Below are 12,389 nucleotides of genomic sequence, written 5' to 3' on the forward strand. Positions count from 1 at the left end.
GGGAACAAAGCTGTTACAGAATCTGGTAGTCCTGCTACAACTTTGAAACTTAGTTGAAACTTACTCAGTCTAGGGAACGTCCATTAAGCCTTTTCGGACTTTATAAAAAAAAACTTTCCGCTTTTCTACGTGGGAGGGAAAGGAAAAGAGACCCGACTACCTACCAATCGTCGTCCATAGAAACAAGGAAGCCAAATTCACGTAGGGAAAGGAGGGTCTTGCGAAAAAGCTCCATCTGGCGGTGTCGCTATTTCCTGGGAAAGAAAAGCGAAGGTCCCTTTGGGGGCCTGGAGGAATTCTTATTAGCGCTCAGTGTTTTAAACATTCCCACCCCAAGAGGAAAAAGATGCCTTGAAAAAACACTAAGCCACCTTTTTGGCTACAACAGCAGCCAAAAATACCAGAATCGTCCCACAAGGTGTTTTTTTTTCCCCAAGAGGCAACTGGACTTTCTGGTTTTTATTTTGTATTTTATTTTTATTTATTTTATTTCGCCAAGCATGAATTCGATAACAGATCTTTGAAGACGTTTCGCTTCTCATTCAAAGAAGCTTCTTCGGCTCTGACTGGATCCAGGGTGGGTTCGGAAGAACGCCGGGAAACGATGGGGGCTGAAGAAGAGCTCCAAAAGAAACTTCTTGGATGAGAAGTGAAACTCTTCAAAGAAAAACCAGAAAGTCCAGAAAAAAAGGAGGGAAAGCACCTTTGGGACAACCACGACCTGGATGACTGAGAATCTTCATAGAAAAATAGCAGACGTTTGAGAGATCGGTTAGATTAGAGAAATCAGCTGTTGGGGATTTAAAGACCTACGGTCTAATTAATAACCAAGTAACAAAACTTACCAGGCGGCGAGTGATCACGCATGCGCTGCGCTGAGCCCAGCTGCGGTGCTGGGTCTCTTCTCGCCCGCTGAACCAATCAGTGGTTTCAACAGGACGCCTCATTATCGTCTCACAATTTCTACCCCTGCCTCTATGTTGGAGAGCAAGGAAGGGGTTTGGGGTAACGGAGCAGCTGGACTTGCCAGCCGGGGTTTAGCCCGATCTCCCTCTATGAAATCTTAGCGAAAATCAGCCAGCAGCCGGGCGACGCTGCTCTGAGGGGAGGCTCCATCCAGCCGCAAATCCCACTGAACGATGAAGTCCCGGCTGCCTCCTTGGTAAACGAATTGGGCCCCCGACTTTTGTCTTCACCCTCTTCGCGTTTCTTTGAAAGGAGGTTTGCAATTCCCAGGACTCGTGGCAAGCGCAGGGAGGACCTTACATCAGTGATGCTTAAGGATACACACATGAAGTGGTAGAGAAGCTGTGGTCCTCCAGTGCCTCAGCCAGCATAGTAAGAACAGGCTGAGAATATGAAATACGATTCCCCCACACCCAGCATCACTTGGGTTAAAATCAGGCAAGGATGAATTTTCACAGCTTGAAAATCAGGGGTTGGGATGATACTCCATAGATTTTCTTCAATTCTCTTATTTCTAGTTGTATTTGTGCCTTATTTATCTCATGCCCTCTTAATATTAGTTGCCCCCCCTCTCTATAGCAATTTGATTTTAAAGGCCCAGTTGCTTTGCTGAGATTTAAAATATTTCCAAGGGCCAAAGATGTATTTATCTTTTATTGAGGAGCTTTCAATAGTGAGTTGAGCAGCATGTAAATTTATTAAATTTACTGCCCTAGTAAACCCATAGCAGATTTAAAATATGAAGATACTTTTGTCAGTTTGGGGTTTAAACTGGCATTTTAAAATCCATATTTTAAAAGATTAAAATAAGATTATAAGGAGTATGTTTTTCTTAGAAATTACCTAATTAGGTTGTGATAGTTAACACACGTGGCAATATTTAGCTGAATTACAATGATCCAAACAATTTAGCAATATTTGATGATTTTGATGGGAAACCACTCAGTCATCCCCAAAACTGGGAAGTTGAAAAACATCCCACAATGAAACAAGAAGGAAACTGCATGGAGAGGATAATCGGAAGTCAAGCTTGACCTATGGAAACGTGTCTTTCTAATGTAATAATTTTGCAATTACGAAGTAAAATAGAATACTCATTTATGGTTTGTTTACGAACTGCTACAAATATATATTTCATGTTCACAAAAAGATAATTTATTACATTTCTTAATTACATTATTATACACATAACAGATGATCAATAGACACATTCATAAAATTATTACTAATATAAATGTACTTCATAATTGTGCGTTAGGTATTCAAGAATAGTGTGTTGTATATTCATAACTGGGAGTTTCATTCACATAGTTTATGAATCAAGAAAGAACAAAATATTTCTAACCAAGAAAAAAAATCTTTTAAGTCTCTTACATGTTAATTACATTCAAGTCCTTTTCATAACCATAAATCACATAGCATAACTGTTTTCAGCAAGGAATTCTGTAACCCATTTTTGCAAAATGAAAACACTTAATATTATGCATATGACTATATTCATAGATTTCACCCAGAACCATAGTCCAGCAACCTATATGTTTGCAGGAGCTGAAAATTCAATATGCCAAAGTCTGTCCAGAGTAGGCTGATTTTCCTTCTTGTACTTGAACATGGTATGTGAAGCAGCATGTCAAATCTGCCATGCAAAAGATTGTACAGCTTACCAAAGCAGTTCCAGCTGTTAAAACTTTTTAAACAAATGGATTTATTCCCCAGTGTTTCACTTAAGTGCAAGTATTTGAAAAGCAGAGCTGTGGCAACTGATAAAGTTACTGGAATAGTAATCTTGCGTTGTAACATATAACCTATCATTCATATAACATATTCCTTCTTCTCCCATCCTAAGGCTAGTGTGAATGTCTGACTGTATAAGATAATTGCTATCTTACCATGAGAAAGTGTTTTGGAAACATTTACTTCATCGGGGGAAAAACAAGTAAAAACAGTAAACTGTGTAAAAGTGTGACATCGTAAATCATAAAATCTTGCAATTGAATCTTAATTCCATCCAAGTTTATTATATAAATACACAATATATTTGTAAAATTACTCTCCAAGTTGTCAGCATAATTCAAACTTTTTCTCAAGCAAATTTTTAACAAAATTAAAGTCGAATCATAAATTGTCATTAGTTAACAAAATGGTGGTGCTCAATAATTTAGCTTTGCTGCATGATAATAAAATTATTTAATCCACTAGAGAAAATGTTTTATCCATCAATTAGGAAATATAATGTAGAATGATATTTTTTTTAAAACATTCACAGTACAAGATTGCTGAAAACACTGTTGGCTTTTCTTGTATAAAAAACATTTACTTGCTTAAAGGGGATTATTCACTTCACTTCAAGTTATATGATCTCACGAGCCTATTAGAATTCAAATTAAGTTTTCAAAGATTTATAAAATATTCAAACAGGGAACACAACATTTTTTGTATAGGATTGCCTTTTGCTTTAAATGGACAATATTTTGATCCTATAATACACAGAGAAGTAGACTTCTATTTCAAAATATAGTAAATGGAAATCTGAATCTATGGAACTTTTTTCAGAAACGTTTTTAATTTTGTAAAGAATTAACACAACTGCTAAGAGTAGACTCCTAAAAAGTAGAATTTGCTATAAACCAAATTATGAATTCTTATGAAAATTGTAGATTTTTTTTTTGCAACCAACTTTTCATTCTATCCCACTTTACCTTTAGTAAGGGGGAGGGAGGGAACTGAACAGACAGATTATATTTTCAAACGCAGCAGTTTTATTTTGTGTCAAGCCCACTATCTTACAAAGCCCATATATGTGAAAAACACACAACAACTGGTTGCTTTTAGAAAGCAGTTCTGCATTGCTAAGTCATGGAATTAGTCCTGGTAATTTAAATATTGAAGCTTTCTCCACAACCACATGTTCCTTTGATGTTTGGGTTATTGAAAACGAATTCACTGGACAGTTTGTCTTCTACGTAGTCCATTTCAGTTCCTAAAAGTGTAAGTTGGGCTTTTTTTTCAATAAACACCCTGACACCTTTTTAAAAAGGGGAAAAAAAAAAGAGATTTGGAAGATTAAGCATACATTAGGCTTTTTTTTAACTATCCAATATACTGGTACAGTATAGTTCATATATTTCACTACAAGGTAACAAATATATAATAAGTTATAGAAATTCCTTAAATATGACTTGTTTTGCATTTATTCCATGATATACTCTGCAAGCCACATTGATAATTTTTTTGGTATTTTTCCAAATGTGTATGAGCCTAAACATTCAAAAGTAGGCAGACTTAGCCTATCTATAAATAAATGGGTCTTTAGTGAGTCATTGATTTCATGGCACTATGTTCACCTAAAGGAAAAAATCAACCTGTCAATATTCTATAGAAAGATGGTATATAATGCAAATAAATATTCTTATTGATAGGGCTATTCAGAAGTTGGATTTAAAGGCAAAAGGGATGTGCTTTGGTGACAGCATCACAAATCTAGCACCTGTTGGCAGCAACACTTGACATTAAATATGCCTTTCCCTGGTCAGCTGAGAACCTGGGAACAAAGGCCCATCCCTATGTGCTCTGAAGCACCTCTTGGCCTTTGAATCTGAATTCTGTCAATTCTAATTTACACATTGGAAACATATTGGAAGTTAGAATTGGTAATGACTTTTGCAGTCTTACTATCCCAAGTACACTTACCATCTTGTACTACCTCTTCGTCAGAATCTCCTTTTGATTTTGTATATTCTAGTGTATAGGAAAGGCCATTACAACCTCTTGTGCGCACACCTACTTTAACTCCTACCTAAAATATAAACATTAACATATTAGAAACATTTTTTGCATGAAGCCAACAATTCTCAAGTGCCAGAATTACTGTTTCAATGATTTTATCCTAATTTGACTATACAAGGTTTTAGTGTAAATACACACAGATTCTGAGTCCTTTCAATCTTAAGTGTCATTTATTTATGAGTAGTGTTATGCAAAACTGTACTGTAAGTCTCATGGAACCAAAATTGCCCATATGGGACATGACTAGAAGCTGTTCATCTAAATAAAACTAATTTTGGCCATCTTTTAAGGAATTAGGATTTACTGACTTAATGAAACAAAGCTATTTTAATTTGTACACAGAATGAAACTGGGATGTTCTGATTCATGCAAAAAGAGTTTGGGAAGGGAGAGGAGGGAACAAACTTGCTCAAAAGTTGGAACTGGTAGGTTTGGTGGAATAAGTATGCGGGAGAGGTGAGCAACTGGGAAAATAAAGGAAAGATATGGGAAAGTTGGGATGTGCTGACTAGAGGGATCAGCCAGCAACAGTGACTGAGAGGGGAGGGGCTGGTAAGGTGGGTTATAGACCATGCCAGGCTAGAAGTGCTGAGGACAGTAGGGGTGTGTGTGTCTTTTTCCATAACTGCTTGCCAGATGCTTTGTTTGAAACCTGGCATAATCAAGAGTGTTCTGAAGTTTGGTTTTGCAGAACCTCTGCAAGTTCCAAGTGATCTGGCATAGCTTCCAGATTGCATTGGTTTGTTCTGAAATAAAAACATTTTCCTGTTTCAAACATATCCCCATCAAATATACTTTACTGGCTACTGGCTAAAGCAATATCTATTAGCAGATTGTGATGCAGTCTTGAACATCAAGTAATACCTGGAATACCATCTAGCACCACTTACATGATCAGGTTTATTTTTTAGCAGTTGCTTTATCTTATTCACCGCAGATGGGGTCTGAAAGATAGGAAGAGATTTTGCATTACACGACTCATCAATTTCATCTTTTTTAAAGCAAATTTATTAAGTTACAAAAAAGAAAAAAAAGATTAAAAGTAGAAGGAGATAAAAGGGATGGGAAGTGACAAGAAAAAAGAATGAAAAAGAAAAATATATAAATAATGACTTCTAACTTTCTTCAATGTAATAAAATAACTTCTTTAAATTAAAACCAAAATGTTATAGACAATATAGAAATATTGGATTGTATGTTCTATTTTGTCCTTTCACAGAAAACTACAAGCAGTGAGAGAATATTAATGAATTGTAGGAGAGAAGGAAATTCAAAGAATTTCATTTAACGTTAATTGTTTTGTGGAACTTAAAATGATGCTAATATTTTTCGGCAGCTATCTGTTCATCTTTATGCAGCACACTAATATAAAATAATATTTTGGCACATGAATTCAGCCCTGTTTTTCACCTTGTCATATTTGGCATAGGTTTTTTAGAGATACACCTATTATTCCAAGCTGCGTGAATAATAATAATTAGGTTCCCAACATTCCAATAACATCTCTGTTGAATGATACTTTCCCTCCTACGGAGCTACCAATTAGTAAATCTCTAGTCATTTTATACATAGTCTGTGGAACATTTCTTCAAACCATATTTGCTATACACCAAGATGTGCATTTAGATACAGACTGTATGTCTTACTGAGGAACATGGCATGATTGTAATTTCTCATTACTTGCATGTGTAGAGTTTATTGTCACCAATGTAATGTGGTGGAAGCGGAGAAACAGGTTTATGGGAAGAATCCCATTTTACAATCATACATTGATTTTACATATGGAAAAAACCTCTTAGAAGGTTTATAACTCGGAAATAGCTGTAAATCCATTGATAGATATTTTCGCAAGCTAATTTTATATTTTTTCTGCATTATAATTTTATGGATGAAACTAGACTGGCTGACTTTGGGCCAGTCACACTCTTTTAGCCCAAACTACCTCACAAGGTTGTTGTGGAGGAAATAGGAGGAGGAAGGAGTATTATGTATGTTCACCACCTTGAGTCATGGTATTTATAAAAATAATAAAAAACTCATTAAAAATATATAAAAAAACAATTATACATCTTTATTCTAAAATTTAAAAATATAAAGGAAGTGCTACTGAATGGCCAATATTTACAGTATTTTAAGAAAATGTTGTCTAAGATTTTCTTATGTATGGCTATCATATTTAAATAACATTTAATGATTTCCAGATGAGGTTGATTGATGTCAGACGCTAAGCAGGCTTGGCCTGGATAGGACCTGGGAGGGAGACCTCCAGCAATTTAGAGGGCTTGGGATGGATTGGAAAATTGTAAAACCATTCCAGAAGAAAGCAGGGGTAAACCATGTTCAAGAAAACTATGTGGGCATGATCCCAAAGTTCTCAGGTTTAGTTTTGCTTATGAAAATACACATCATACCCTTTCAGATCTCAATACCCTCAGAGTATTTAATCATTTCTCCATTGAGATTTTCCTCCCATAAAACTGAACATCACAGAGCTGGTTATATGCACAGAAGACTGACAATTTTTAATGTGTTTGGTACCCAGTACTTATGTATATGTTCATTTCTAGGTAAACAGCTTGATCTCATATATAGGTAGTCCTCAACTTATTCAATCGAACCTATATTTTTCATTGCTATGCAACACAGTTAAATGAGTTGCATCCCATTTTCTGATCTTTTTGCCAGAGTTAAATGAATCATTGCAGTTGTTAAGTGAATCTGGCTTCCCCCATTGCCTTTGCTTCAGAAGCCAGCTGGGAAGTTAACAAATGGTGATCATATAACTCCGGAAAAGTGCAACTGTGATAAATACATGCCAGCTGCCAATTGACCGAATTTTGATCATGTGACCATGGAGATGCTGCAGGTGTTAAATGTGAAAACCGGTCACAAGTCACTTTTTTTCAGTGCCCTTATAACTTTGAACAGTCACTAAATGAATGGCTGTAAATCGAGGATTACTTGTACCACCCAATGCATGGTGGTGTGGTTGATGCCCATCATTACACACAATAAAGTAGTGTGGCAATAAAATATAATAATCCTTTCCATAATTTATATTGAACACCAGAACAGGAGAATTACACAAGGCATTTGAGGGGTCTTTGATTATCTCTTGAGCTTGGTTGTTTTCTTGCAGGTGTTTCATTACCCTAACTAGATAACATCATCAGTGCTAGTGGTGGCATTTGCTTTCACCCACTCCCCCCTATAAATTCCTTTCACGTCTTTATATACAGTATATCACAGAAGTGAGTACATCCCCTCACATTTTATAAATAAGGATATGTTTTCATGTAACAACACTGAAGAAATAACACTTGGCTACAATGTAAAGTAGTGAGTATGCAGCTTGTATAACAGTGTAAATGCCGTCCCCTCAAAATAACTCAACACACAGCCATTAATGTCTAAACTGCTGGCAAGATATACTTAAATATTTACAAAACGTGAGGGGGTGTACTCACTTCTGTGATATTGTGTGTGTGTGTGTGTGTACATCCACACCTACCCACACAAATATCAGGGGTGAAATTCAGCAGGTTCTGACAGTTCCGGAGAACCGGTAGCAGAAATTTTGAGTAGTTTGGAGAACCAGCAAATACCACCTCTGGCTGGCCCCAAAGTGGGGTAGGAATGGAGATTTTTGCAATATCCCTCCCCCAGGAGTGGGGAGGGAATGGAGATTTTGCAGTATCCTTCCCCTGCCACACCCACCAAGCCATGCCCACAGAACCAGTAGTAAAAATTTTTTGAATGTCACCACTGATACATAGATATAAATATAAAAAACTGGGCAGCCATAGAAAATACAGCGCCATAAAAGAGTTTTTTTTTAGCTCTATACTTTTTTGATATTGGGGAGTCTCAGCTCAAGATACCATAATAACCGACGTGCCTTGGATTAGAGCAGGAAAAAAAAACCACCCAAGCTAAACTGTCACCACAAAGGCTTCTACTGCTACACCTCTTTCTCTCCTCCATACAACCCTCCCGTAACACAATCGTGAGAAGTCGTGAAAGCTCATCTCCCACCAGCTGCATGACGGTAACAGCTCACTAGAAGCGATCCCGTCTTTTATCTAGAGAGTATCTCTGCCTGGGGTGGGAAGCAGAGGCGGCATGTAAAATAAAGAGCGAAAAATATTTTTAAAAGGCGGGCAGAATATCAAAGGGGGCTTTAGCACATAAGAGCGGCTGCAGCAATCTCCGCCAGACCATCATTGGGGACCCCTCTCCGCCGTCCCCTTTTCATGCACGCCTGCGCAGCGCGCTTGTTTACCAACCGGTAGACCCCCCCCCCCTTCTCCTCCCAAAGCCTCAACCCCGCTTCTGCAGCGGGCGAACGCGAGGCTGCCCGGTGCAACTCCGCCTCGCCCCGAATACTGACCAGCGTGAGGGCTGCACGGGTGGCTTGAATCTTCCTCTTGCTCACAGCCCGGACGGTGGCTCGGACCATGGAGGAAGCCATGACGACGCCCCCCTCCCTCCTCCACAGCTCTCAGCCGCGTCCTCCAATGTTGTCCATATACACCCAGCGGTCGAAGCAAGGCAAAGGCAGGCGCGTTGGTGACGTCACCAGGGAGCGAGGCGGTCCTAGTTCGAGGGCTTTGGCCGCTATTGGGTGTATCGCGCGCCGGTCAGTAGTATCAGGGTGGGCGGGTTCGTGGCAGAGGAGGTTGGGTTTTCTCCTCCTTTTCTGCAGGGCAGCCAATCGCGAGGCTCGTGCGGGGACGGTTGTCTTTTGTCATGGGTGGGTTCGGAAGAACGCCGGGGAACTGAAGAGCTGAGGAAGCTTCTCGGATGAGAAGCGAAATGTTTTCAAAGAAAAAAAAACCCAGAAAGCGCAGCTACCTCTTGGGGCGGTGGAGGGGGGAGCACCTTTGAGACAACCATGATTTGGATGACTGAGAATTTCCATAGGGAATGTTACACGTACATAGAGCGAACCGTTAGTTAGGGGTCCCTAAACTTGGCAATTTTAAGACTTGTGGGACTTCAACTCCCAGAATTCTCCAGCCAGCATAGAATTCTGGGAGTTGAAGTCCACAAGTCTGAAAGTTGCCAAGTTTGAAGACCTTTGCGTTAGGTTAAAGGAATATGAGAACTAAACAAAAAATTAAAAACGGAGAGAGAACAACTACCTGTTTCTCGCTCGTTTTAATCAAGTTCTCATTTGTTTCGAACTGAACATCGCCTGATTATTAGGATGTAATCCAGATCGCTTGGGACTTCCCTGAGAACAAATTTATTTCAAATAGGCAGAGTAGGTTCGGCAATCAGTCTCCCAAGGGAACGAGCTCCGGAAATGTCGGGATTACTGTTCCCACGCTCACAGAAAACAGGCGAGGCTCCTGGCCATGATCTAGGGACCGTTTTCCCGAAAAATTGGCTGAGCAGTTTAAGAAAGACGTCGTAAACAAGTAAAAACAGCTTGAAATCGACTTATATTTTATTCAGTTTAATCTGGTAGTAGCCTCACTTTCCGGCTGGAAATAAAATCCAGAAAATGTCGGGTTCATTTTTCCCCACTGAGGAACATAAGACAGGTAGTCCTCAACTTGCAGCAGTTTGTTTAGTGACGGTTCAAGTTACAATGGAACTGAACAATGTGATTTATGACCGTTTTTTTCAGTTATGACCTTTGCAGCAGCCCCAGGTCCATATGATCAAAATTCAGGTACTTGGCAACTGGTTCATATTTATGATCATTGCAGTGTCCCGAGGTCATGTGATCTGCTTTTGTGACCTGGCAAGCAAAGTCAGTGGGGGAAACCAGATTCACTTAGCAACCATGTGACTAACTTATCAACTGAATGATTCACTTAACAACTGTGATGAGAAAGGTCATAAAATGGGGCAAAACTCATGTCTCACAATAGAATTTTGGGTTCAGTTATGGTTGTAACCCAAGGACTACCTCGAGAATTTACGTGGCATTCAAAACAATCCAATCTGGTAAAAAAAGATAAAATTGCTTGCAGTCTCAAACATTTACCATCCCTGAGGACTGCAGGTCAAGCATAATTAAAGGAAAGTACATCTCTGTATTTCTCCTGGGCTTGAAGCAACCACTTTATATTCATCACATCTTTCATTATCATAACATACATTTATGTTTAATAAATGACTCAAAATTTTGTTCCTTTGATCTTATTGCGGTTTCTTATCCTGAAGGGAATAATCACCACTTTCAAAATTCTATAACTTTCTAAGGCGAAACTTCCTGAGTAGTTTGCAGGCCATGAAGGGGTCTGTATTAAAAAGAGATAATTGAGTCACTCTATACAAATGTACCATCAAAGTCCTACTGAGAGGTACAGATTGGAAAGCCAATTGTTTGTGGCGGATGGGTCATTTCTAATTCCAGGAGAGAAGTGTGACCCAAGATTTCAGGAAACTTGCATCAAATGGGGAATGGCTGGATGGCTGACTCTACCTAGAATCTTCATACTACTAGCTAGCTCATAACCAGTTAAATGGTAGGAGTGTCTCCACTTCATAACTTGGGAAGAGATACTAGGTTGCAAGGCAGATCCCAGGTTTCCTCTAAAAGTGCACATCTGCACCATTATAATGGGAACCATTTTAATTCAAGAGAAGTTTCTATCATATAATTTGCATTCTGTATTTTCAGGCATATTGGTTTATTTCAAACACTGCTTCCTTGTCCCAGATCTTCCTCCAAGAACCAGTTTAAAGTTTCCTCCTGTTTCAGAGTCTCTGTTGTCTTTAACCAACTGGAGTATGTTGTCTTATTTGGGAGAGAGAACATACAGTTCCATCCAAATTTTGTTAGAGCCTCGGACTTGATAAACATTTCTTCTTCAGTTAATTGTCAACTGATCCAAACCCTGAAAATTCATTTGAGGTGTTCTTTAATCTGCTGCATTGTGTTGGTGATGGATTATGTCACTGTGCAATGCTATTCTTTTTAAATGCTTCTTCTACCTATAGACTTTTGTAGTATCCGCTGTTGGACCTGGGGTAAATTACATTTAAGATAATAGGTAAAACAGCATGTACTTTCCAGTCTCTTGTTTTTGATCATGCAATCATTATAATCAGGTCCCTGATGATACTTTTTATTTGCTATAGTTTTTAAATAAAATCTTGTAGATATTATGGTTGTCTTCATCTCCCCTGGTAAGCAAAATCAAACTCTGCCTTTGGCTTATTCAATGGTATTTTCTTTTAGTGAAAGTCCTTGAGCAAATGGCATTTTATTGAAGACATTATTTCATCATTTGAAAATTAATAAAATTGATGTTTATATCCTGTTTGCTTTCATATGCATTTTAATCATCAACATGCACCTGATATTTATTTCAAATTTTGGTATGCAAAATTAAAGCAATTTATCTATGTAAAGTGAACTTATATTAATTTTTTTAAAGAAAGAAGCTACTTTTCTTTTGAGAGTTCTTATTAGAACACAGGTTTTTAACAAAGCTGTATGCAACTTTAATATATTATTTTATGATGTATATTTTTAAATGTGTCAATTTTTTTAAAAAATTCACTTGTTAGATACCTTAAGTGAAATTCTGAATGAAAAAAGGATGAAAAGTTTTTATGCACATATAACGGTAAAATTATGTACAGTAGTTACCCAATCATGCAACACAAAAAATGTA

At 38.1% G+C, this 12,389-nt stretch overlaps 1 protein-coding gene across 1 annotated transcript; it reads right to left on the reverse strand.

The window, feature by feature from the left end:
- Window positions 1–2,569: 2,569 nt before the first annotated feature.
- ISCA1 (iron-sulfur cluster assembly 1) lies at window positions 2,570–9,316 on the reverse strand. The gene is made up of 4 exons (XM_032213621.1): window positions 9,143–9,316; window positions 5,643–5,696; window positions 4,657–4,762; window positions 2,570–3,991 (listed from the first exon to the last, which is right to left on the reverse strand). Exons 1-4 carry the CDS (start codon window positions 9,221–9,223, stop codon window positions 3,843–3,845), a joined length of 390 nt encoding a protein of 129 aa, XP_032069512.1. The 5' UTR covers window positions 9,224–9,316; the 3' UTR covers window positions 2,570–3,842.
- Window positions 9,317–12,389: the final 3,073 nt, after the last annotated feature.

The sequence above is a fragment of the Thamnophis elegans genome, chromosome 3 (genome assembly GCF_009769535.1).
Source record: "Thamnophis elegans isolate rThaEle1 chromosome 3, rThaEle1.pri, whole genome shotgun sequence".
In the NCBI taxonomy this organism is placed as follows: Eukaryota; Metazoa; Chordata; class Lepidosauria; order Squamata; family Colubridae; genus Thamnophis; species Thamnophis elegans.